Source organism: Lepisosteus oculatus, chromosome 2 (assembly GCF_040954835.1).
Source record: "Lepisosteus oculatus isolate fLepOcu1 chromosome 2, fLepOcu1.hap2, whole genome shotgun sequence".
Lineage (NCBI taxonomy): Eukaryota > Metazoa > Chordata > Actinopteri > Semionotiformes > Lepisosteidae > Lepisosteus > Lepisosteus oculatus.
Window position 1 is genome coordinate 12,826,690 of NC_090697.1, and position 27,478 is coordinate 12,854,167.

Genomic DNA, 27,478 nt, shown 5'->3' on the forward strand with positions numbered 1-27,478 from the left:
TAACTGAGTGAATCAGTCTCCTATTCCAATAACCAAGAAAATGTGTCATCCTGTTAAGAAGTTCCAATCCCGCCCTGACCCAAGCTTTTCAGCACGAGAGATGCCCTCCTGACTGCTTGGTTAGAACCTAATACACTTCTCCACCTCATTCAATTCATCAACTTCCGCTTGGGAACCTTACAGGCACCATCTTCAGTAAATCAGCACAGGGAAATTTAGCAGGCCAAACTGAAAGGATACTGGCTTTATTAAAAAAAATAGAGAACAATAAATTCATAGTTGCAGATACAAACGTTTCAGGTTTTTGTCAGCCTGTTGACATACAGAGTGTGACCAGAGTGGCCAGAATAATTTTTGGTGAAAGCAAAACCAGAATTTTTCTGGTGAAAATGGTCTCGCAAATGTTACTGTTTGCACAATATTGTTTCCTTCATATAATTGGTTTTAAAATGCCTTGTCTGGAGCTGGATGAAATATTATGTAGTTTAACCTGTGCCAGAATAATGTAAATGATAAATTTACATGCAGTTCTTTCATATCTAATGCAAAGAACTCAGCCAAATTTCACAATCCTGAAATTGCCAAATCATCATCTGCACTATTCATCAATGTATTTAAAACAGTAACAGACCTTTGACTTACATTTTTTCTACTATTTACCCAACTTATTTTAGCTTTAGTTTTCAAGCATAAAGTGGGCAAGTAAACATATGGTTACAAATTACAACACAAAAATGTTTTTCCGTAATTTCCAGTAAAACTGCTTCTATGAAAACGTCAGCAGTTTCACCAGGCTTCTAAGGAGCACTTTGCAATGTTAAGGTTAGTGTCTTCCAAACTAAGAATGAAATGTGCAATTAAGAGCAATGCATTACTGAATCAGCGTGGAAGAGGGAGGCAGGCCCCTCCTTAAACTGGAAATTGAGTACGATGGCAAAGGAGCACAACAAGCACAAAAACAGAAGAGCTGCAAGGACAGTCAATTTAAGGTCACGAGAAAAGGCCCTTGCACTCAAATACCTCCTCTTTAACTGGTTATTCTGTAACCAAAGCAGAACACAAAGTTAAACTAAGACAAGTCAGCAGATCGTGGCTCTAAAAACCAACTTTGAAAGCCTGTTCACAATGCATAATGATAAGAATGCAGTGTGAAAAGGGAAGATGTAGGTTTTTGTTACATGAGAGAAAATTTAAAAACATGCTAAATGGATTCAGCATAATGAATTCTAATTAGAGATACCTGTAGCATGCGTAACAAGTTGGAAAACATTTATTCCAAAACCTAAGGAGCAACATGTGAAAGACCATTTAATTTAATTTGCAACTGCAAGCAAAAACCTAGTAGCAAATATTCCAGTCTATAAATTTAGTAGACAAGCATTGTGTTCCAGTGTACTCTTGTACTCAGTATTTCTATAGATATTTGAAAAGTATATAAATGTACTTTATATAGGATTTAGCATTGGAATTAAGGCTGGCTTCAATCCTGAAAGACAATATTTATTATATTACACTACTGTATACCATTTGGAACATAAACTACCGACTTTCAAACTGATTAATACACATGATTTGTTAGCATGTTTTTATCTCAAAACTATTTTCTGTTGCAATGTGTTTTTTGGGGGGAAGTTAAATTTAGATACAAATTCCTCATTTGTTTCTAAAAGAACTAACAACAGACATACAATATTGTATCTGAACTCGATTTTCAGATAATACTGACAACCAAATGCAATTAACATTGGCTTGCATACTACTGTATGTTCTGGTACACATACAAGACCTAGACTTCTATTTCAAAAGCTAAATATTTTATTTTCTATGTTATAAATGTGCACAGAGCACAGAATAATCCTTTTTTCCCCCTAATATCCTGAACATTGTTTTGATTTTGGGGAAAAAAGCCATTGGAGATTAGAATCCAAAACAAGTCTCCTATAAAGTACACATCCACTTTTGCCAGGCCAAACCAGAACAGAGTGATATAGCAAATAAAATGTCTTAAAATACCTTTCAGACTTAATGTCTACCCTTACTTGCAATATGATGCAGAGCGAAATATCTTTGCTTAACACCCCGTAATTCAACACCCTTCATCTACACATAGGCAGGAAGGAAAGAAAAACATAATGAAGAGCTCAGTATACCACCCCCACAAGTAAAAGCTTTACTGGTATTATTGCCAGCATCTAACTGTGACTCCAAACATAGACTAATATCATTTCAGTTAATTTTCATTTCAAAACATAGCCTCCATAAATGGAATATTGCCCACAGGGCACAAGGTAGGGAGCTTATTTATTAGAGCTTAAAACCTGCTCCCACCTGCTCCCCGTGGATATTGCCATACTACAGTATCTCCAGAAAAATCAGTTTCTTCTTTCCTTCCTCGTGACTTGCAGTTAAGTGTACATTTTTGTACGACGCATCTCCGGTAACTTAGAGCATGTGGACATCTCAAAGATTCTTTCAATGAACCCTTTCCCAGATTCGTATCTCTCCATTCTGAACCCCCTTCCCCTCCTGAGCTTCTGTTTGAATCAGCCCAGCACCACTGGGTCAAAAGTGTGAAAGAAGACAACATCCTTCCAAAAAGTGAGCTGGGTTGTGGACCCAAGCTTCCACTGAATCAGCTTTAGTATGCAATGCTATCACTTAAAGTACAACTATCAAATTAAAATGGTATAACAGGAATTGTTAACTGCTGAAGAGCTGGGATGGTTTGACATCTCTCCTCTGAGAGCACTGTCACTCCATTCACATTTCTGTTAATTTGTTTTCCCACCACCTGTCGCTGACTTCTTTTGGAGCCTGTCTGTCTCCTTTTCTTGTTTCAGTGAATGTGTGATGTGGATCAAGTTTTGATCTGAAAGGGGCAACACTGTATATTTTCAGAGGCAGCATCTTTAGTGCTCAGATGACTGAACTGAAGATTATAGGAAGGCCATATTGACCACAAAAGGTGTGTTGCACTCTAAAGCAGAGTCACCAAATATGTTATGCTCCTGCTGTTACTTGTGATGGCTGTATTAATATACCTGCTAGAAAACCTGTACTGTGGTCCAGTAAACTGTGCCTCCCATGAAACTACACCTTTAATGCCTCCACACTATCCATTCATGCTGTATGACTGCCACTACACTAGCATCACCTCTTTTCCCTGACTTCCTTACATTCCACATAACCTGGACTCACCCCACCTCTGAAATTCCAGTGTTCTCACAGGGTGCAGAAGGCATCCTCCTGGATGCTTCCGTTACACCAGACCAGACCATGCTTTTGGTCCAATATTAACTCAAAGAGCAGAGCCCTAAATGCTCACAGGTTGAAAGGCAGAACACTGCCCTTATGTAAGGAGCATTGCCTCTTTCCATTGGCAACCAGTGACTTGTCATCTTCAATTCATTACTCTTAGTAATGTGAGTGGACTAGCTTCCTAACCTCGTGTTCAGGGCAACCTTAAGACCTCATGTCCACGGCAGCACACATTGAAGTTCCAAAAATGCCTTCTTACCACAAGACAACGTTCCCAGTTTGAAGGGAACAGCACAGTGCACATATTAGAGGCTGCAGATGGCCTGATGGCCACTTCGCTCATCCTCCTTCTGGGGTTAATGTAACTCTGGACAGTCCAAGTGCAGTTCAAAGCCTTTCCTCCACACCCATCATGTGTCAAGCACCATCACCTCTTGGGCAACATTGTGCTGGTGTAAGGACTCAGCCAGTCTGTGTCAAGGTGTTCTCACATGGGACTTCAGGCGAGAGTGATATCCTCCAGCCTCAGTTGGGGACAGGTTTGGAACCATGTAGAGGCACCAACACTAGATCAAGAAGCCAATGTTTGGCAAGAGGCCTGCTGCTCTGAGCAGAACTGTCTCTAGCTTTTTTTCAGGCTTTTCACATGCTAGGCAGCAGTCTGAGTTTCCAAGGGAGAACATCTGACCATGCCAGAACCATCTAACCCTCTTTATCCCAAACATATTTACTGTTTCTGTTGTCTACACTGTGTGGTGTTGTACCTACTGTGTGTGTACCAAGAGATCAGCGCGACTAAGAAATCCAATGTACGTGTACATATGGCTTTAAACTACTCTACTTAAACTTTAGCCTTGTAAATGAAAATGTAGTATTCCATGGACACTGAAATTAATGTTATCATTATTCTAAAATAATAGAAATTTCTAATAATCTATCTTGATACTTCATGACAGAGTTGAATTAAACTAACCATCGCAGAAAATTAAAGAAGTATTGGAAGCAGTATGCATGAAAAAGAAAACTGCACCAGGTTATTTAATGAAAGTGCTAGGTTAATGGTATTACGTTAAACAACATCACAATGCATCGGAAATGCATAACATATTAATATGTAAATCAAGAGAAAACCAGTTGTCTGAAAAAGTAGAAGCAAATATTTTGGGGGCTTAATATTAAGAGAAAAATCTGTTTTTGTTACTTTTCACAATAAGAAGTTTAATTTTTAACTGATTATAATTGTGTCACCTGCAGCACTTTCCAAGGCTGTTTGAGCAGGAAAGGTGATACACCACTAATACCAATAATTTTTAAGTAGCCCAGTACTGCTCTACAAATCTAGTTTTAAAAACACACTCTACAAATATCAAACATTAAATAAGGAAGTGACAATGCTCATTGTGTTGTAATTGATTTATTCATGATCATTTTAAAATTCAGAAATATTTCCCTATTTGTTAGGCATAATACCTGTTCATAATTCTCAAAGAATGCTTTACTCTCCTTTTAGTGTGTTAAACTAAACATGGCCTTCATTTTTCAGGTAATTCATTAAGGTGAAGGACATAGGGTCTTTGTGTATTATTCGGAACACAAACCTCCACTGCCCCATGCTGTATTAGATTAAAAGAACAAGTAATAGGTTTATTCCATGCTGAAAAAAAGAAGAAAGAGAACACAACGTTTCGGCCGTGGAGCCTTCTTCAGGTGTGAGTTCAAGGCTCCACGGCCGAAACGTTGTGTTCTCTTTCTTCTTTTTTTCAGCATGGAATAAACCTATTACTTGTTCCTTTGCAGCCTACGCATGCTGACGCAGCTACCCACCTGTATTAGATTAAGGCATGTGTTCTGTAACATCTTGATTAAAATAAGTGATGTTTCGGCTAGCTCTATAATCCAGACAACACATTTGTGGTTATCAGAGATAACGGAACTGGAAATTGACAGTGATTTTTTCCCCCCCCCCGATGAGAAAAACATAATTATATGTAACTGCATTTAAACTGTTGTCACCTCTAACATTGTTAGAATTCAAATATTAAATGTTTTTGGATTGTTTTTTTATAACTAGATTTCTGAGATTACTATTTACAGTTTGACAGATAAAATTACTCCTACTAATTCAAAGAAAGTTTAATAAATGGTTATAGTATTTGCTATAGCATGACTTGCTAGTCAGAAGTTATATTGCATTATTAACTGCATAAAATGTCATTTGGGAAAAAAAATTCAGAAGATGAACCAGATTAAATTGAAGCCGACGGAATGTATTGTTAGAAAGGCAAATAAAAGTTTCATTTTGAAACTGGATGAGTTGGAAATGCCAAACTAATTAATTAAATGTGATTTTTACAGATTCTGGTTAACATCTTTTAAAAATAATTACAGAGCTCTGAAACCAAAAGGGTCTTTAACAAGCCTTTAAAGGCAATTCTGCGGTGAATAGTCTTTTAACTTAAGAGTTATAATGGAGTTTAACTCCATTATAGTCATATTACAGTACTGTGGATGCAATCTTTAATGTTCTTGGTACAAATAATTCTCTACATTTTTTCTCGTCTAAACCCTGCTGACTATCAGCAGCAGCAATCATATGCCTATGAAAATTCCTTTAATAACAAACACCCTATAATATCTACTATACAAAATCTACATTCCACTGGGAGTTGCATTGTTGACATGGCAATAAAGTATTGAATTGAACTGAAATTGTAACAGGAGAACAAGGACTTGCAGAATGTAGGTTTTTTTTATCCCATTCTGGAGGCTGCGACACAGTCTTATTTGTAGTTAAACCAGCCCATTCACATCCAAAGGAAAACCTTATAACACAAAAAAATAATGCTAAACCATCATACGATAATGACTGTACGCCTATTATTAGGTAATGGGTTTGTATGCATTGTAAGCGCGGTATGTTCCTCAGGGGAACTGATGCTTGTTAACAACATGACACAGAACATTTCACACTCAGCAAAAAACGTACAAGGATGTTTTAATGGAGTGTAATCCACCAAAAAAAAAAGAGTGCATTTTGAGTGCTTGGTTTTGGAAATACATGACATCACTGCAGTCGTAGCGGAGCAGTGGCACTGTGGCTAAGGATCTGTGCCATTGACCGGAAGGTTGCTGGTTCAAGGATGCTGGTTACATCCCTATCCTGGGAACTTTTCCTTATCAGGAAGACAAACATCCCTAAATCAGTGCAGCAACATGAATGGCTTCTCTGTGGCTTGTACCACAGAGATGAGAGAGAGAGAGAGAGGGAGGGGGGGCTTACTGGGAAAAGCACAGCAACACATAATTCTGTCTTATTAATAAGCATTGCTGCTACAGTAACAATTCAGAAATGTCAACAGAAATGCAACTTAAAGTCTGTGACAATTTTGACCCGGGTAACTACTGGTACAACTACGAAGTACATCTACCATCTCAAATCTGTATACATGAAGCCAATGCATAGAGCCTGCAGCTGCAAAACCAAATCTTCCTGCATTTATACTAACCTAAGTACCCTAAATCTAAGTCCTACCACTTACTCTGAAAATACTGCAATTCCTATTTACATCCACAGTTTTTATCCTGCAGTCCTACATCCTAAGGACGTTTTCTAACTTTATCAGTTTTAATCGGTTTCTCCAAATCCTAGTACATCATCCCCACAAGTCACATTCTGGTGAATATCATTGTCTTACTTACATTCCCCCAGTGTCTTTAACAGTAAAGTGTCTGTTCTAATCCCTGAATCATTAGAAGGTTTAATATTACAAGGCAGGGCGGGGGGTGGCTGTGATGATATAAACAATACAGTTTATTCCATTATATCTTACTATAATAGGCATCTACGTAATCTAATTAACAATAAGACATGCTTAAGAAAAGTAAATGCTTAATTTCTCATAAGTCACAATGTATTTTTGTGTTTAGAATTATTTCAATGTAGAAGATCTAAGCGAGTCATTCATGCTTCTTTATGCTCCTTTTCATCGAAGGAGGTGTCAGCATCCACAGAATGAAAGCACAGTTTGTGCCCAGTACCATTTTGGTGCTGCATACTTCACATACCACAGACAGCATTTTCTCTTGCACTGGTCATTAAATTCAAGGGACAAATTCCAATCTGTTGTCTAAATGCAGTTTTTCAAAATGCACATGAAAGTAGCCATGTAAAACATATTCTGAAGATACTTTATATAAGGAACCTTTTTTTAAATCTCCACATTCTGTTCATCTTCTAAGAAAGAAATTACAAAAGCAGAGTGAGTTAATCTTCAATGTTGAAATGTGGAATAAAAAGAAACAAGGAATCTGGCCTTGCGTATTGAATAAAGTGTAACAAACAAGGCCAGTTCGGAAACATTTTATTCTATTTTTCAGTTAGGAAAATCTTAAACACCAACTGGTAATCATGTTCATAATGTAAGTGTATTGTAGCAAAAATGGGGATCCAAAATATAAGTTATTTTTTCTCATATTAAAAAAATATTTTACTTCATATGGATGCATACATGTATTCAAAGACATATGCCCGTATAAGACCGTACAACTGAAAACTACTTACGGAAATAATGTAACATCTTGCTGTTATTGACACATTCACCTTATGTAAATATGTACCTTCTAAAAAATCACCACAGCTCAATAATGTCACAAATGCACTCTAGTTACTACAGAGCTAATGAAAACAGATGACAATCATCTTGTCCATTTAGCTGAAAAGCCCATCACAACAACCCTAAAATAGTTTCTCCTCATTCTCAAGCTTAGAAAGTACTGAATTTTTGGAAAATGAAAAATGATTTAATGCCATTCATGTAATCATCCACCCCCATACTGTCAAAAACAGAATGCTATTTCCAGAAAGCTTAAAAAATGAAGCTTAGAAAATATCATACTGAATGGAGCCAGCTGTGATAAAAATGGCATTCAATTTCATGAATATATTTGGAATATTTAATAAACATCCACTGATCGGAAAAGAAGGTACAAAGGAGATGTACAGTATTGCTAAAGTGTACTTGGAGATAGCTCTAAGAATACCCTAACTCAATGAGCTTTATAATATTTCTTTAATTTTATATGATAAATTAATGGTTCTTAATCTATTGTATCATCAAAGCAACATAAATGCCAGCACGACCTGAAAGAATGATGCTTTCAATCAGTCTAAGTTTATTTTATATATACCGATATGCTCAAATGTCAATATGTTAATGTGGTATATAACCAATTCTAAAGTACTCTGTTTATATTTTAATTTATTTTGTGAATTATACCAACAATACTATTCCACGGAATATCATTCATACCATTTATTTTATTATTATTAATAATAATAATCATCATCATCATCATGTTGCTTTATTAGCCCTATACAATTTCTTGCATTAGGAATTTGTCTTTTTTCGCATACCCCAGCTTGCTCTCCATGAGACACAAACACACAGACAGGGAGAGAGCTTGGGGTCAGAGCGCAGGGTCAGCCATTGTACAGCGCCCCTGGAGCAGTTGGGGTTAAGGGCCTTGCTCAGGGGCCCAACGGAGTAGGATTCCTCTGCCGACTGCGGGATTTTAACCGGGAACCTTTCCAGCCACAGGCGCAGATCCTGAGCCACAGAGCCACCGATCCGCCCAACACAAAGGTGTGGGTTAGCGTTAGGATTGTGGATTCACCTCTTTAAACGTTTGCAATAATTCACCACCTTTTGTTTTATGTGCAGTTTAGACAAAGCTTTTGAGTTTTTTTTTTTTATTTGGCATTAACAGCTTTGCGTTGATCAGTGGTATGAATAAATCCCTTTTGATTACACAAAGTCTGAAAATAAAATGTGAAAATGCCAAAGGGCGTAAATACGTTTTATCACCACTGTAAGTTTCAACAGCAATTCATTGAAAAGGTATTTGTATTTATTAGGTTGCACACCATTATATGAAGAATAGCTGGACGAGAAAGAACTTAAATGCTCATTTCTCACTTATTTATACTATTTTATTTATTTCTTAATCTCTGAATAATCTAAACTATTGCCGAATTAAATATACCCATGAAATTCCAGAATAACAAATCAGGTGACAAACAAATCCAGTTCAGATCAAAGCAAAGTAACATTATCCCCAACAAAAGCCAGACACACCTTATCACTACTATTGATTGATATTGGCTATAGGCTAACTTACACCTTCAAACTCCAGAATATCTTCTACAAGAAGGCTAAAAATAAGCAGTGAGCATAGCACAACAGAAGATGACAACTACGAGTGGCAGTGTGGAATGAAGCGAAGGAATGTCTCCCAACAATTTATCCTCTTCAGGCAGTCTATTTCTTCTCAGAATGATTCCATTTTCCCCAGCAGTCTTCACAGTACTGCAACAGAGCCCATGCACTATGCCAGTAACAAGTTACAACACCTCTCAGCAGAATTCTCCTCTGGGTTTAGAGTGGCGCTGTGTGGCTCTGGGCCCTCTAGCAACCATGATGGAAACCTGGCAGGGTAAGTGTAGAGCTGGACGATTCACTGGTGTTGTGTAGAATCTTACTGCTCTTTGAGCTTGGCGGACTTATCCGCTGTCTACAGAGAGGCACTGATGCACACTCAGCACCCACGAGCAAGAGCAGGGAAACCCACGCTGATGTCTAGCAGTGGAGAAAAAAGGAGGTATCGAGATGGAGAGAGTGTCACTGGGCTCATGCATTGAGTCAGAGAGAGAACTGATGTCACTCTCCCCCCCGAGATACTTAAAATGGTGTAAATCTCTGCAGCAGCAAAGAATACGGCCTTGTGGGATAGTAGAATTCTCTGCTGGCTGTCGCAAAACGACCAGGATCGAAAACCCAACAGTGGTAGGGTGAGCTGCGCTTGTCACATTTGCAATATTGTTTAAACCAGGTTTTGTTTAGGTTTATATGAAACACACAGACACCATCATAAAAGATAGCAGCCTAACCATGACGTACAAATCTCAGGCATACATTTATTTAATACACCTTAATGAAAAACTGGAATATAAATAATATTTATAATGTATAATATACGTAGCATACAATCAGATTATCTTAATGTTCAGGTGGGTAGCTGCGTCAGCATGCGTAGGCTGCAAAGGAACAAGTAATAGGTTTATTCCATGCTGAAAAAAAGAAGAAAGAGAACACAACGTTTCGGCCGTGGAGCCTTCTTCAGGTGACACCTGAAGAAGGCACACACCTGAAGAAGGCTCCACGGCCGAAACGTTGTGTTCTCTTTCTTCTTTTTTTCAGCATGGAATAAACCTATTACTTTTATCTTAATGTTATTCAATGTCAGCTTTAAATGGTAAAGTGCTGACAGAAAATGCTAAAGCAGAAATGCTTAAACCTTACAAATACAGCTTTATATCTATTCGTTTTCCTTGCCCTATTTTACAGCATCCTTGTGTGCTTAACTCAAGTAACAAGGTGGCTGCCAAAACCTTTTTTTGTTTTTTAACCCTAAAAGTTGACACTTTCAGGTGAAATAATCGCACCTACTGGTAAACATAAATGCTTACAGAGTTAGAGCTGAAAACAATTACAAAATGTCTAATTAGTAAAACATTAGTTAAATCTTGGATTTAAATTAAGAACTCGGGTGGAACACAATTTAGCAGAGTGGGCTCACAAAGTCCTGGATTTGACTCAAAGATCTACTCAGCAAAATACAATCTGGAAACTGTAAAGCAGACCTCACAAGAAATGCTTAGTTTTACTTTATGTGACACAAAGCCAAAATAAATTACTATTTTTCCCATAATATTGGCTGAACCATTTCTTCTTTTTAAAGCAGTCAAACATCTAAAAGATTACGGAAGGAATTGTACAAATAAATGTTTGCTAGATTTGTTAAGTAGCATTGTAGCTATCAGAGACTCACGCAGTTCTGCACTGATTAGATTACAGTGAGACCTCAGCATCACAATAAACAAACGAATTAAAACATCAGCTATTTAAATAGTTTTTAAAAAGCTTAAAGAAATTCTCAAATACCTCCACATTCTTACTAATACACAACTAATTCAAGATCACAAACCTCTCTTAGCTTTATGTACGATTCAGCCTGACCCAGACAATTCAGTTCTAATGCTACTCTGCAACATTTAGGTTACATAATCTAAAACAAGGCTATTCAATTTCCAGCCATTACAATCTATTCAATTCCAAAGTTTTGCTGTAACCAGTTCCTCGAATACTGAATTAATAACAAGCAGGATGAATATAGTAATCAAGGTAGTGGTCAAATCAATGTGCAATGCAGTGGTTTCGGTCAATAGAACTGATCTGGAGGACAGACAGTAATTTCAGTACTTTTAAGAGTGCATGGACAAAAACCGGTTGACTATTTTTTCTTAGGTGGGTAGCTGCGTCAGCATGCGCAGGCTACAAAGGAACCACTAATAGGTTTATTCCATGCTGAAATTCCATCTCTTTTCAGCATGGAATAAAACTATTACTTTTTTTTTTCTCTGTAACTCACTAATTTGTGAATAATTTGTGAATATATCAACACCTCATATGAAAAGTAGTGAGAGCTCAAATTTTAAGGAGAAGCCACAGGCTTGATTCCAAGGCCTGTCTACCAGTGGAGTTTTGCATTAAAGTTATGAAGGCCAAACAATACTTTGGCACCCATCCACCCAACTATGTATAAATGTCACGGCTCTTCTTGCTGTTCACATCCCTCTCTCCACTCCATCTTCACCCTCGTGGCAGATCCATGGTTCATGGATTGCAAAGGGTGGAGGGGTAGGGGATCTGAGAGCTTTATTCAAATAACCCAATTCAAATAACACCTCCGCTATAAATTAGACTTTAGCCAAACTACCGAGCAGAGTATTATTGCCATAGATCTTCGAATATTTATGAAATTATCAATAAAATTAAATTAACTAATAATATATTAAATTACAAATGACAAAGACAAAAGACAATACTGTTTCATGTTGAAAACACTATGATTTTAAAGTTTTTGTATTGCAATTAATCTGCAGATACCAACTACATCCTTATTAATAAGTCTAATGTAAAAACATCTAAGCGCACACAAGCAGTAAAAAACATCCTTATCTTCCTGTGAAGATATCCAAAGGTAAGCAGATGGAAACTTTAATGTACAAAAGACTAACACGCCAATTCATTATTAAAATGTGACTAGTGTTGTTAAAATAATGCAGCATATCCCTATATAACAGATAACAGGAGTCTGGATGAACTTGTAAAGAACATAAGCAAGGTTACGCATAGAGGCAGACTGGAACCTCTATCCTCTTGGATAGTTGCAAATAGATCTGAGGATCTCATCTAGCAGGTTCAGACTCCCATCTACCTTTAACAAATAGGAAACACCTCAAAGTGTTGTGCGGCATCCTTCCAGGGTGATCACAAAAGTGAAGAAAATATTTGGACTTTTCTATTTCCCAGTGGTTGTGGAAAAGGCAAAAGCTGAAGAGAAAGGAGAAACTATAGCATTGGGTTACATTATGTCCTGACACTTTAAGCCAAGCTATATTGTTGTGAAAATGAGCTGTGCTTTGTATTTTTTTTTTAAGATCAACAACAATCCTCTGAAGTAAGATGCAACAAATGCAGCAACTCTTATTCTCAGTTTAATGTATGAGAAGTTATAAATGAGTGCTGGAAATCATTCCTGTCAAAGGAGAATGGACTATAATCATCATCACATCACTTTCAATAATGGCTTATCCAATTCAGGGTCACGGTGGTCTAAAGTCAATCCTTGGAAACACTGGGCATAAAGGAGTATATACCCAAGACAGTATGCCAGTCCATCGCGGGGCACACACAGAAACACACACTCACACCACAGCCAGTTTTATAAAAGATAACTAAACTATCAGCATATCTTTGGACTGTGGAAGGAAACAAGAGCACCCGGAAAAAACCTATATGGACACAAGGAGAACATGCAAACAGATAACGCATTAAAACAAATAGCTAATTAATAATAAAGCTTCTACCACAGCCACAGTTTACAATAATTAGTCACTTCACCTTGACATCACTGTTCTGTCCTGCTCTTCAAAGATAAGTGTCCCATAAAACCTTTAAAATTACATTTTTATTGTGTTGTGTGAAATGTGTCAGAAAATACTGTATAAAGCATAATGGTGCATGGTGAAAAAACATGTGTTATATTAAATAAAATAGGAGCTATTTCTTAGGCACCAAAATGAGGGAACCTGCAAAAATACATATTGACAGATTTGCAAGATCCAAGATTAGGTGAGTTTGAGTTCCTGTAACGTTGTACCCTGGGATACGACTGGAAATGTGGTAAGTGGAAATGTAAAGTTACAAAAACTCTTGAAGGAGAATTTCTCAACTTCTCAAAGAGCTCAGAAGCTAGACAAGACTGGGCCCGATATAAATACTGCACTGAGAGAGTGGCTTTGCTGGACTGGTAGATTGTACTCTTCCCTCTGAAACAGAATTTCCAAATCAGTTAACTAATATGGTGACTAGGGTCACTGTGTTGTAGGTGTTCCCTTTGTGATGTTAACTGCGATCTGGACTTCTTGGTCTTTAAAGGTCTCAGGACACTGTTCACAATGGTAGGTGTGTTAGCCCTTGTAGTTAACTGTAGTGACTAAAGTCATTATGGGCTTACCCAATCTGACTTCTGAAATACTTTCCCTTAATTAAATTGTGTACGATATTATACTTATACTCCACCTGATCAGCTGTTAGTGGCTGGTGCATACCCAGGTGGGTGACGCACTTCTGTGAACTAAATGCTTCAGTAGAAGATCGAACCCATTAAGAATTTATTCCCAGATCTTGCAATGTTTTTAAATTAAGGTACCAACATTAATCCATGATAAAAGAGCACTTTCCACTCATTTAAACTATTCAAGCACAACACATCACCTCTGTGGTTTACGATAACGCAGTATCTACCATTAAATAATTAACTGTTCAAAGCTGTATTATAAGGTTTAAGGTCAACATACTTTGATGTTTAAGATGTAAAATATCCAGTTACTGTAAAAAAAAAACTTGGTATTACTTTTTTCAATGAAACAATGGGAGCCGGATAACTACAGAGTAAAACTTTTTTTAAAAAATTTACCACGTTAATTTCAAACTGCATACTCAAACAATTCCAGGTCACAGCACGTCTGCTGTCTGCAGTAATATACTCAGCTCAAGCGGGCATCTAAAAACTTGACTCAGATGAAAAGAGCAAAATGGAGATCCCAATTCAGATAGCGGGTCTGCCCTTAAATTTCACCTCAAAGTTACTGAATTCATAGCTATGCCAGGGCTCAAACCTGGCGATACTTGCAACAAAATTACAGCTGTAGTCCTGCCTGCGGATATTCACGCGTAATCGCCCGGAATACGCCGTTGTTACTCTATACTAATACTCTCTCAACGGACGCTCCCAATTCTGCTTTTTGCACCCATAACACGGACGACCCTAATAATAACAGAGCCGATTCCACTGATCACACTCAACTCAACTGGCTCTCACGAGTTTAAAATCGATCTCGACCAAAATCCAAGACTACGCAGAAAACCTTACCTGTTTTTTTTGTGTATTCCGCCGTCCGTACTTAAACGCTGCCAAATCTTTAAAAAGCGTTGAATGATGGATGTTTCTTTCGAGTTTCACTAAGATTATCTCCTAAATCGTATTTTAACTGTAGTGCAGGAACTGATGCGATCTGTTGTACTTGCAGAAATGCATATATTACAAGAACTGGATACAGAAAGTATCACAGGGTATGGTGACTGACTGACATTGTACTTAATATATCCATGGCATTCAAGCCCAGCAAAGGCAGAATACAGTAATTCGATATACTGGGAAACTGCGGATGAAAGACGATATCAATCGGGGTACGTTAAATAGAAAAAATAGAAATGCATCGTTCAACAAAACAGGTAGTTGAATAGCGCGCAAAACAAGCATCAAATCTAGCAGCTACAGAGCATCAGAGCAACTAGAGAGCTGAAGAAATTATTTGCCTCTGATTTCCTAGAAGCAACTGGGCGACGTCCATTTTTGGAGCTCCTCTATCATCGTTGTCTCAGTGTTACATCCACATAATTACCAGGGTTTGCCGTGGTAATTCTTCTTTGCAAAATTCAAAGTGGGCGAGCCTCGCTCTACACGCTCTGGAGACAACCAACTACTCGGTCTGGCTGGAAAGACGCCATTTGTATGTATTTGCGAGTTGCAATGCTGGGAAGAGGCGACTACAAATCCGACACAAAAAATCAGGAAGAGCGCCCCTTGCCGGCCAAAAGTATTGCACGTAAAACAATTGAAGCCTACCTAATGGCTTTCGACTGTTCGCTAACCATTTAGGGCTGTACAGGTACATAGATTAACTTTTTTTACATAAAAATATTATTTACATTTAGCCAAAATCGATGTACAAATTCTTTGTATAGAGAAATCTATTTTATTCGAAATCACGTCATTTCACCATTTAAAACCAGTTCATTTTGATTATTCTCTTCACCTTTGCTTTTAGGATAACGTGCACAACGTCGCGTAACAAAAGACGTGCATACACATTTATTTTAAAAAAGTATCGAAGTAAAGTAACACCACGAGTAAATCCTACATAAACACACATTCTGCTAAATGTACGTATGTAAATATAAGTAAACTAGTACGACAGTTTTTAAATATGCATTCAAACTATTCAACAAACTGTTTTGAATGATAAAGCCATTTGCTGATAACACGGACTTTCAAAAATCATCAAGGAATTTTTGTAATGAAGTGAACGAGTTGTAATTTAATGGCGATGTTGTTTTTTTTGTAATTCAGTGGTATAAGCAACACTTTTTGTATGAAAAGAAATTTCGTAATGAACTATTAAGATTTTTATATTCGTTCATCTGAAGACTTTAATTCTAGGGCGTTATCCCTGAGCAATTGACCTCAAAATGTTTGGACAGAACATGTTGCATACAAATCACAACATACAGTGAAGTGTTGTAGTGAGAAGCAGCAGAGGAACAAGTAAACCTTAATTGCATGCTGAAATGTTCAAATGGAACAACCCACCTGCATTAGGTTTCACAGTCAAAACATGCTTTTGACTTCTATTTCCCCATTTTCCAAATTAAACTTTACTTATTAACATATAAGAGATAGTTTTCTATAACAAGCTAATCCACTTGTGGAACATGTTTGCTCCTCATTCAGTGTAACATGCTGAGGCAAATGGTACAGCTTTTTTCTGTTAAAATCAAGCACGTGGTTTCTTGTATTTATTTCAGAAAAACATTTTCTTTCCAGGAAAGGTGAAAAAAAATAGACCTCTGTTTCAAGTTGGTGTAAAATAGTTGTACTCCATTATTCACTGGTTAACAATGAATGGTGCACTGAAACTAGTGGGTGACACTGCATCCAGTATTCCTCAAAAATAAAGCTTGGAGTTGGTGGTTGAGACAAATTGGTTAATAATAATAATTCCTAACACTTATATAGCACTTTTCTGGAAAATCCACTCGAAGCGCTTTACAGGTAATGGGGATCCCCTCCACCACCACCAATGTGCAGCCCCACCTGGATGATGCAACAGCAGCCATAGTGCACCAGTACACACATCAGCTATTAGTGGGGAGAAAAACAGAATGATGTAGCCAATTTATAGATGAGGATTATTAGGAGGCCATGATTGGTAAGGGCCAATGGAAATTTGGCCAGAGTATACCCCTACTCTTTTCAAGAAAAGCCCAGGGATTTTTAATGACCACAGAGACTCAGGACCTCAGTTTTACATCTCATCCAAAGGATTGTACCTTTTTATAGTTTAGTATCCCTGTCACTATACTGGGGCATTAGGACCCACATGGACTGCAAGCTGAGCACCCCCTGGTGGCCCCACTAACACCTCTTCCAGCTGCAACCTTAGTTTTTCCAAGGAGGTCTCCCATCCCAGTACTAACCAGGCTCACACCTGCTTAGCTTCAGTGGGTTGGTAGTTATAAGCTGCAGAGCGATATGGCTGCTGGCTATATATATATAAAATATTAATGTCCATCTGGTCACTAAAACAATTTAATCCTAAATGAGAGGAATTTGATATCTGAGTTTTGATATCTGGCATCTATTCCAGGGTCCACGCTAATTCCTAATCCTGTCCTACTATTTAAGAGCTGCAACTACTAAAAGTTTAAATTGAAGTTAAATTACCTAAATAAAGAAAGAGATTAGCTAGAATGAATACCAGAAAATGTGGTTGTACTCCTGGAATGGGACTGGGTTCGAGGACCATCAAGAGCTTGCAAAAATATTTTAAGAATGAACACGAGAGAGTAGAATGAACAGAGATTGAATAAATACTGAATTGAGAAAATGCTGGGTTGGGAACCAAGAGACAAACAAAAACACACACACCCAAGAAAAAGATGTGTAAGATGATAAAACAAACCCACTGTCTGTGGGAGTAAGTGAAATGAGAACAGACGAAGACGGGGGTCTGTGGAAGAATCTGGCACAAGCTCTTCTCCAGCGTAAAGGGTAAAGATGATAAAGCTGATGATGAAACTTATGACTGTATAAAACCTCCTTTACTTAAAATGGCCTTTTTTCACCTGCACAGTATGTTTGCTTTCATAGTTTATATTTATATTATCCCTGTGGTGGACTGATTTGCCAAAACTCTTGCCAGGAAAAAGTTGTATTCTGATAATAAATGGATGGATATTTATGTTACTCTGTGTGTTGCTTTTACCAAGCTCCTTGTGCAACAAGCATTATGGATCACTATAATGGCTGCTTACTTATGCAGAGAAAAGTGCTCTGTTGAATTAGAAATTACTTCAGCTTGAGACAGACCTGTGCAAGTCATTGATTATGCAAAAAACAGTAAAAGACAGTTTACTTTTCAGTATATGGACTAATAAATACAGTATTGTTTGTATTTTTATATCATCATTGTTATTCATGAAGGAGGTACAAAAAGGTTAAAATGTCAATTTCTTCTAAAACATCACATACCAATACACTTCTTGTGTTTGGAGAAAACTATATATCTATACAGTATATAGCAATACTCTCCCAGAACAGTGCAGTATTTGATTTCTTCATTTTATGTGGGCTTCATTTAGGTGATTTATTCGACACTTTAAATGAAATTCTAAAAAACAAGTCATGCAGCCACATGATTTTATTTTTTTTAATATTGAGTGGTCATTTTATTCTGTCTTTTAAATTCATTGTACATATCTTTAAAAACATATATATATATAATTAAAATCCATAGTGGATAATTTAATTAAATATTATTTAGCTTATACATTCTTAAAAAAAACACAACATAACGCAAATGCTTACTGTACACAGGAATACAAAAATAATAATCATAGCTAATTAAATTAAGAAATACCATATAATACAACTGAACAGTTCAATACAGGTATGGCATCTGATGTAACACAGTGGGTAGTGTGAAGTAAGGCTGTATTTGTGATGACAGATTATGTGCTGTAAGAAGGAACAGATCACAGGAAGGACAGATGCTGTTTGAGCAGGAGGTGGGTCTTAAGAAGGTGATGGTAGATACTCAGAGTTGCAAGTGAGGAGAATCAGAGGCAAGAGAATGAAGAGAGGGAAGTGTTAAGTGGCCAGCAGAAAAGTGAAGAGAGAATATAACAAATACAGGGGTCTGGAGATATGGTAGGACAAAGTGATGAAAATAATCTGTTGAACTACTACTACTACTACTCTTACTACTACTAATAATGATAATATAATGCCTGCAGATAAAAGTTAATTATCAGGATCACTTACTATAAATAAACATTCCTTATTTATAAGGTGCAAAATGTAGGAATATATTTACATTTTCAGCTATAACACAAAATGTATCATGGTGCTAAGTATAAAATTATTAAAACATACACTGCAAAATGTATATAAATACGACAAGGTTTGAAAATTCCACAAAATATAAGTGCAAAATCTTAGTCTCAACATTTTACATTTTGTAAATCTTCTATATTTTGATCGCTAAACATTTTATCTGGAATACAAAATACTGTATATGCTGCTGGTGTACAAAAGCTTTCCTATAAGTCACCACTCCAGTTTCATATCTGCTTTGCTCCAGGTGTATTTTCCACCTCTCTTTATGAACATCTTCTCATCAAAGCCGCTAAACATAATGGCGTTCTCAACACCTACATCAAGGATGGACTTTGAAGGGTCTTTTCTGCCTCCTGTGCAATCCAAGAAGCGCATCTTAAAAGGAAAAAACAAAAAAGAAATGCAAGTGAAAGGAATTATAGTGTGGCCTGAGTGTTTTAAAAATGTGCACATGAAAAGCATTGGTACTCGTTCTTTGAAACAATAAAATATAGTTTATTGTTTCAAAATATTGTCATTGTTATTTAAAATATTGCACTTGGAGACACCTTATCTTTCTACTGGATTCTTAATCAGTGCATTGTTGAAAAGTTAGAAGATATAATGAAAAATTACCCTAGACTCTGCAGTTAGAGCTCCCTTATAGTTCCAGAAAATACCTGTAGCTAATTTTCCTCTGAGGACTCCATGAAAAAAAAATGACTTGGCTTTTCCTCTCTACTCCTAGTTGTCAAAACTCAGATAATGTGCTAACTCATTTCCTTGTGCAGCTTTGTGACCGAAAGGGCAGTAGGGTATTACAGAACAGGCAAGAGGACATAGAACTGTTTCCTGTGCACAAGGAAACATTGTTTTAAAAATAGTTCTTAATATTATTTTCAGACATTTCGAGTTGCCTTGATGACTTAAGGTGATGTAAATGAGAATATCTTTGGCTTGGAAAGTGCATGGAAGCTTCCACTTACACCCAATTTTTTAATTGTGGACTAAACCCGTCACAATGACGGGACTTAGTGCTTTAGACGAGAACTGCAATTCAGTTTTAGATTTGCTTATTATTAATCTGGAGAGTTTGCTCATCAAAGCACAGGCTTCTGTATGCAGATGTTTCACTTAAGCATTCTGAAATTCCATTAATAGCATGTTTCACTTGCCATAATAAGAAAATGTGACCTAACCAATGCAGCAGAAGAATTAAATAAAAAGACATGAAAGACAAGATGTCTGGGGTTTGATTTTCTGTGGTGGACAAGTTTCCATAATAAACTGCTAAGCAGTGTGTAGGTAACTACAGATGAAAGTGAAAGCCCAGACAGCTGTATTGCAAGGTAGAAAGACATACTGTATGTGGTACAATGTAGGTCAATGTGTATCTGCAGAACCATGCACAGTAATTTAAGTAATCATCTGTAAATATTCAGAAAATTGGACAACAGGCTCTTTATGTAAGATATTAAACAGTAGATTAAGGACTTACATATTCATCCAGGATGAGGTATGAGTCTCTCATCTAAAACCATACAAAAAATGTTAAGCATTAATATAATTTGAAATATTGGGTACAAAGGAACATTTCTTATATAAATTACCCTTTATTAAGCATTACTGAGGAATAAAGAGATCACAATTTGTCAATAGTGAGCAATCCTCTTATGATTCATGAAGAGGTCTGTGATTGATCTATTTTCTACGATTACATCACCAGCTGTACTGTACCTTTTGATTTGATTCTGGCACTAAACACTCCATGTCACTGTGGCGGTCCAGGAAGTCCTGGAATTGTTGGTCACTGATGACAAACTTCTCAGCCTCCCTCAGGGCATTTTCACCAGCATTCTCCCCCTCGATAATCAGACACTGAAATACCTGCAGGGAAAAAGTACTATCATGACTAAGACTACGATGACTGGCACTTTAAAACTGAGTTAAGGCCTATAATTTTGAGATATAATAGCATAGACAATATTACAGGTTGCAAAGCATTTAACAATATCAAAGCCTTTTACAGCAGCATTACCACCTGGTAACATAATCTTAGCATCTCCAACTAAGCAGGTTTGGGCCTGTCTAGTACTGGAATGGGAGACCTCTAAAGACAATCAGGTTGCTGCTGTAATTGGTGCTGGTGAGTCACTTTCCCTCTGGACAGCAATTTCGAATTAACGGTGCTCCAGTATGGAGATTGAGGGCAGTGTTGTAAGAGGTGCTGTCCTTCAGATGAGACGTTAAACGAAGGTCCTTACTACTTGGTCATTAAAAATCCCATCGCTCTTTTCATAAGAGTAAGAGTGTTCATCCCAGTGTCCTGGTTAAAACCCATACTGGACTTGAACGGTCTACTCAACCTAAAGTTCTCAGTTAATTCAGTTGGTGGTATAATTTCTTCATTCTTCATCTCATCTGTTGTAATAATGAAGCTGTAGGACTTCAGCACTGGATAATGTGGGTCTACTCTTACACTGCATGTGTAAAGCACTTTGGGATGAAAATTAAATTTGAAAGTGAAATGCAAACAATAACTTCATCTTACTTACCACTTTCATTTCCACATAAGCCTAGAAAACATAATTAGCACATCTTCTATTCCCCTCCTGCTAAGTACTCTAGCAAGGTTTAATTGTTTCTACCTGTTTAAGAAAACTGCAATGATCTACTCCCCCTACAATAAACTATTATTAAGTGAAACCTTATGAAAATCCCTCTGTGAGGGAAATGTATATCAAACAGTTCAGAGTCTAAGATACATTTTGTGGCTATTGTCTTGAATTGTCTCCTTACCCAGTATATAGTTTAGTGGAGAAGTGTTTCTGACCTATACACATTTTAGTCTAATGAACTGCATAAACTGTACATTCATCAGTCACACTATTTCTGAGACTGGATTAGCTAGTCCTTAAAGAAAGGCCTAGAGTATAAACCTTCTTTGGAATTCAGTATGGAATTTGCATTTTGGCAGCTAACAATTATCTTATACAATTAGATACAGTTTTACATGATTAATATAATAGATTTAATTGAGCAAGTATGGTACTACACTGCAGGGAAGAAAATGTGGAGGCAAGTCATGATCACACAGTTTTAAAATATCAAACGAAGAGCAATAGGAAATTACATCATTCACCTAATTCAAAAACAGGCATAAATTAGAAGACCTTACCTTCCAGCGCACTGGGTTGAGTTCCCTGATACAGTCTCTCATATCCTCTCCTACGTTAAAAGTGTTAATGACTGAATTAATTTTAAAAGCCACTTTGTACTCTTTACACCAGTTCCGCACTTTGTATATGTTTTCCAAGTGGCTTTTCTTCCCCTGTCTTCGGCCAATCAGAGAGTTGGTCTCCTCATTGAAACTGTCACAGGAAATCGCCAAAATGTCTAGATATTCCCCTGCGGAAGGACAGGAAGTCATTCAGGTTACAACTGAGTTCAGAAGCAGCAGCTCAAGAATACTGCAAAATACAAAGTGGCTGTCTGGAATACGCCCTAGAGAAAGTTTGTTTTTCTCACAATAAATTTCTGATTTCAATTCATGTTTTTTGGGGGTTTTACTATTAAAAACGTATTTAAAGAGATGAGCTCAGGATCCCTATTTACTGAAGTTTTTCACATTCCACCCGGCTGCTTACCAGAACTAACTGCAACACAGGGCGACAGTGAGCTCAACAAAGCTCTCACAGTAAGCATCTTTTCCCAATAAAGAAAAATATCCTTCTGAATATCAGGAGTCAATTTTCACTGTGAAGCACCAGCGCAAGATTAAAAAGCAAAACTGAATTCAGAATTATAGCAGGATTTATGTGACTCTTTCCTCAAAACATTTAGTTTTTTAATAAACACTGCATTTAGAGCAGGATGTTCTATTAAGATGTAAAAAAATAAGGACATCTGGGCCTGCTCTGGGATAGGAGCCATTTTGCTGCTATAAGGAGTTAAGTGGTACTCTACCAGTAGGTGGCAGTCTTCCACTTAGAACAGAATTTACAAAACAATGTTACAGAATTGTGAGAGGAGACACTGATCTCTCAATCCCCTAACTGCAATGCACCACCATTTTCAGAAATAAATATTATGAATTAACAAAATAAAGGGCTGATTTATCCTACTTTTTTCTTTAAACTTTAAAAATGAACAAATTCTTTATCGTTTTGATTTATTAAGATTAAAATATACTTGTAAGGAAATTGGTATATTGAAATGACGTGATTAATCAGCTCTTCATTTAATGAATGAAAGCTAGAACTAACACAGCACTTCACTGTGTTACTGTATATTACTGGATGAGGACCTTTTACACTCATGGGATGGAAAGTATTTTCAATATTTTAGTAGCAGCAAAAAAGACATCTACAATCAATTATGATGCAGCTGCACATAAATCACTACCGCCATCTGCAGGATCTGAACATACATAGAAGTAACAAATACATCGCAGAACAATGATGTCTACAGTGCAGTATACAGGATGGGGGAGCACAGTAAATAGTAAGAACAACTATATATTTTAGCCACTCCTATGAAATATTAACCTTTTACCTTTTATTGAGCTAAACGTATCACAGTAAGAATTCAATAATAATGTGGCCCTGAATATGTGAGGCTTTAAAGGCTTTTGTATTTGAACGTGAAAAGAAATTTGGGTTAATACACACACACATTATATGTGTATGTAGTTGAGGATTCAAAAATGATTTGTACAAATGTTTCAGCCCTTACTGTAGTCACTGACTCTGACTACAACATGTACAACTGTCTTGGACAGCATAAAAGAAATGGGCTCTGTGGCTAAGGATCTCTGCCCATGGCTAGAAGTTTGCCGGTTCAAATCCTTTGGCTGCTGGAGGAATCCTACTTTGTTAGGTCCCCAGGCAAGGCCCTGAACCCCAACTGCTCCAGGGGTGCCATCTAAATGGCTGACCCTGCACTCTGACCCCAAGCTTCTCTCTCTGTCTGTGTGTCTCATGGAGAGCAAGGTGGGGTATGTGAAAAGACAAATATCTAATACAATAAATTGTATATGGCTAATAAAGTGATCTGATCTTATCTGCAATGGAGTTTGCATGCATGCAACTTACCATATCGCTGAAACCATTTTTCTCTTATCATGCTTCCATTGCTTACAATGCTGACGCTTGGCAACTGCAGGTCTTGTTTGCAGAACTGAACCAACTGTCCCAGAAATTCACCTCTTTCGTGTAAGAAGGGCTCTCCGCCAGAAAAATTGATTTTTTCCATCCCTAAAACAAAAAATGAGTAACTCACCAGCCTAGATTATTTCATTTCCATCATTTCTGTACCTGGGGTATACTCGCCTGTTGCTTATTTCTTCTTAAACAATTGCTTTTCCTCCAAACTTTGAGATGATTTTACATTTAGCTAAACCAAATTGGTCCCAATGAACATTTGACTTTTTCATTTTACTTCAAAGTAAATGTAAAAAAAACTCCCTTAATTTCTAATTATGAATAATGATTAATTGCAATTATAGTATAACATACTGTATGTACTTAATTTTAGTATAATACACCATATGTCATGACATGGGAAGAGGGAACAGGTCAGATAACCAGGACTGCCTAACATGTGGACCAGATGTGAAATCATGTATCCCTGTCATCACCACCATGATCATCACCTACAAAACCCAATGTGAAATACAAGCAGGTGGCTTTATTTACTATTCAGGTGGGGAGCTGCGTCAGCAGGCGTAGTCTGCAAAAGAACAAGTAATAGGTTTTTTCCATGCTGAAAAGCGAAGAGAGGCAGGAGGGGCAGAGAGCCACTTTGTGCACTTTGCACTTCCTGAGTGGCCTCTCTGCCTCTCTCCCCCTCCTGCCTTCTCCCCTCTCCCAGCTTTTGTTCTTCTGAGCTATTAAATCTTCGCTGTCTGCCCTGGCTTTCTCACACCTGAAGAAGGCTCCACAGCTGACACGTGTTTTCTCTCTTCTCTTTTCAGCATTGAATAAACCTGTGACTTGTTCCTTTAATTACTGTTGTTAGGGAATGAAGCGCTGACAGTAGCTTCCATAGTAACATTATTTAATCAGATCTCAGAAGCTTAACAAGGCTGGGATTCCTCAGGACAAGAGTACCTAAGAGTAGGGATGTTAACCCCTCCTGCTGGCTAAATTCCATTTGGGACTGCACAATCTACTCTTTTGAAATTTCTTCCTTAATTCAGTTGGTGGAGTGATGGAGTAAACTGCAGGGATGCCGGTGGAAGTGATGGGTGATCTGATTTACCTGCGAGAAGTCAAGCGTTGGGGGATCCTTTAGGGTGAAAAGCGACATACTAATGACTGCAATTATAACTGTTAATGTTGTTGTATAGAAATAGGTGTGTAGATGAAGACCTGTTTAAATGGATCCGGTTCTTGGCTGAGTTCCTTAATAAATGGTATAATTCTCCAAGACCCCATGCCCAACTTCAAATATTGTACGCAGACGTAGGGCATGCAGTTCGCCAGCTGGGTCCCTACAGAGTGACGCGGGAGTCCCGGGTTCGAGCCCCCGACGGTGGGGGGCCGACCTAATGCGGCAAGGGCGCCCACCTGAGCCCCCGTTGCGTTACAATATGTATCACATAAGAGTAAAAGATGCACATACTGAAGCATTCGTGTGCTTTCTTTTCGGGTTCCCTTGTCTTGTGTAAAAAAAACTCGGGCTTTCAAGTTTTTTTTTACTGTACTCTAATCCCGAGCAAACGCATTAAATGCAGAGTGAACATACACAAAAGTAATATCGATTATCCATATCGTAATAAGCGAAGGCACAGGCATGTACGCAGGAGCTGCCTACAGTACATCGTTAAGTATCGTGAAAAGTTTTGTGGAGCGCTTGCCGTGCGAATTACGGAGATGGAATACAGGTTTCCATACATGAATGCATGAATACATTAATTCCATACAACACCGGCAAATATTGGATTTATGTTGTACTTACTCTCTCCGACAAAATCTTATACCGATACACTATTCACATACCTGATTGCTTAAGCAAACGCAGACCCTTCTTAGCTTCTTCTATTGGTAGAACAAATGACGTTTTTGCCGTGTGGAAACAAAAGCCGCACTTGTAGTTGCAGACCCGAGTAAAATGGTAATTGACACTTGTTGGAATTGGCGTCTGGATATTTCCTTTGCAGCTGTCTCGTTCAGTCTTTCTCGCAGTGCTTCCTCGCAAACTTCTCACCCCGATCCAGATCCAGACCTTCTCTGACAGACTTGCAAAGACCTTGGAAAGATTACTCATACAGAGCTGCAGGACCATTTTCATAAAAAATAAATCAATGGCAAACATGTTTGTTTGTTTTTTCACTTCCAGACCTGTCCAGTCTCCCCCGTATTTGTCTGTGACAAGTGCCACTAACAAGAGGCATTCGATGTTTTATAGACTATCGCACAGGTCACGAGTTGCGCGTAACATTACTGTTTACAAGCTGCGCCAAGTTTCGATACGTAGGTATCGAAAATGCACCAGAATAAAAACATCTGATAATACATTGTTCGAATATCTGTAAGCACAAGTATGCAAGCAAGAATAGAAACTCAAGACAGTGCTAAAACGTCACCAGTTAATATGCCATAACTTTACGTGAAAGGGTTCTTAATGTTATGAGCGTCTTTCAGATAACGAATGAATGTAACTTTGATTGATGCTATATTATTAGGGTAAAATGCTTCTGTATTTACAGTTATGCAATATATTGGATCATTGTACGGCATTGTTACTAAGGCTTTACGATTCCTATGAAATACTGAGGTAAAGAAGTGTTCTATGAACTACAAGGCTTACTGCAGACTACTGCACAGGGAATTTTGCGCAGATTGAACTCATCACGGCATCTGAGAGCAGTCCACAAGTTGTAACATGAAAATCAACAAGCTCAGTGGTGCCGCTGGTACTCCCTCACCCAGTATTAGTATAACGGTTATGTATATTTCTGGTTCTTTTCATTCTTTACCACGTAAAACTGGTGCATCAGATATTCAATCACATAGTTATGAAAAGTAGTATTCAAACAACATAGTAACGAATAAACGCATAAAAAACTCGATTCTCAATTAGAAATCAGTAACCCAAAAGTTTAGAATGCTGACGTGCTTTTGAGTCCCTGTCTAAACACTTCGGTAACGCATTTTATTAAATGCTACTATATATTTTGAAATGATGCGTGATATTTTCTTCGTGCATTAATGTTGGCTACGCCATGTCATTTAAGGAGCGCTGCACTTGTGTAACACCCTAGCGAAACAAACAGCACAGCAAAATAAAAAAAGACTTCGGTTTGCCTATGCAATTTCACTTTCGTTTCCATACAGCAGCGAGTGCTCTTTAAAGTTTAAGTTTCGATTTTCTA

The 27,478-nt window shown here is 37.5% G+C and overlaps 2 protein-coding genes across 2 annotated transcripts in view; both read right to left on the reverse strand.

Moving 5' to 3' along the window:
* The window catches only part of rnf144aa (ring finger protein 144aa), a 66,030-nt gene extending 50,534 nt beyond the window's left edge, over positions 1-15,496 (reverse strand). The window contains exon 1 of the mRNA XM_006626121.3: positions 14,815-15,496. The gene's annotated coding sequence lies outside the window, so the exon portion shown is untranslated. The remainder of the gene's footprint in view (positions 1-14,814) is intronic.
* A 2,943-nt stretch (positions 15,497-18,439) lies between these two features.
* rsad2 (radical S-adenosyl methionine domain containing 2) lies at positions 18,440-26,733 on the reverse strand. Its single transcript, XM_006626120.3, has 6 exons — positions 26,103-26,733; positions 24,195-24,356; positions 22,280-22,509; positions 20,839-20,988; positions 20,600-20,632; positions 18,440-19,497 (listed from the first exon to the last, which is right to left on the reverse strand). Exons 1-6 carry the CDS (start codon positions 26,416-26,418, stop codon positions 19,333-19,335), a joined length of 1,056 nt encoding a protein of 351 aa, XP_006626183.3. The 5' UTR covers positions 26,419-26,733; the 3' UTR covers positions 18,440-19,332.
* Positions 26,734-27,478: the final 745 nt, after the last annotated feature.

Bases quoted from the DNA above. Each gene is read 5' to 3' on its own strand.
- rsad2 (XM_006626120.3), bottom strand. From the start codon at position 26,418: ATGTTTGCCATTGATTTATTTTTTATGAAAATGGTCCTGCAGCTCTGT. The intron at 22,510-24,194 runs GTAAGTTGCATG...GTCCTTCCGCAG, and splicing joins AAAATGGTTTCAGCGATATG to GGGAATATCTAGACATTTTG. The intron at 20,633-20,838 runs GTACAGTACAGC...GTATGGTTTTAG, and splicing joins TGCCAGAATCAAATCAAAAG to ATGAGAGACTCATACCTCAT.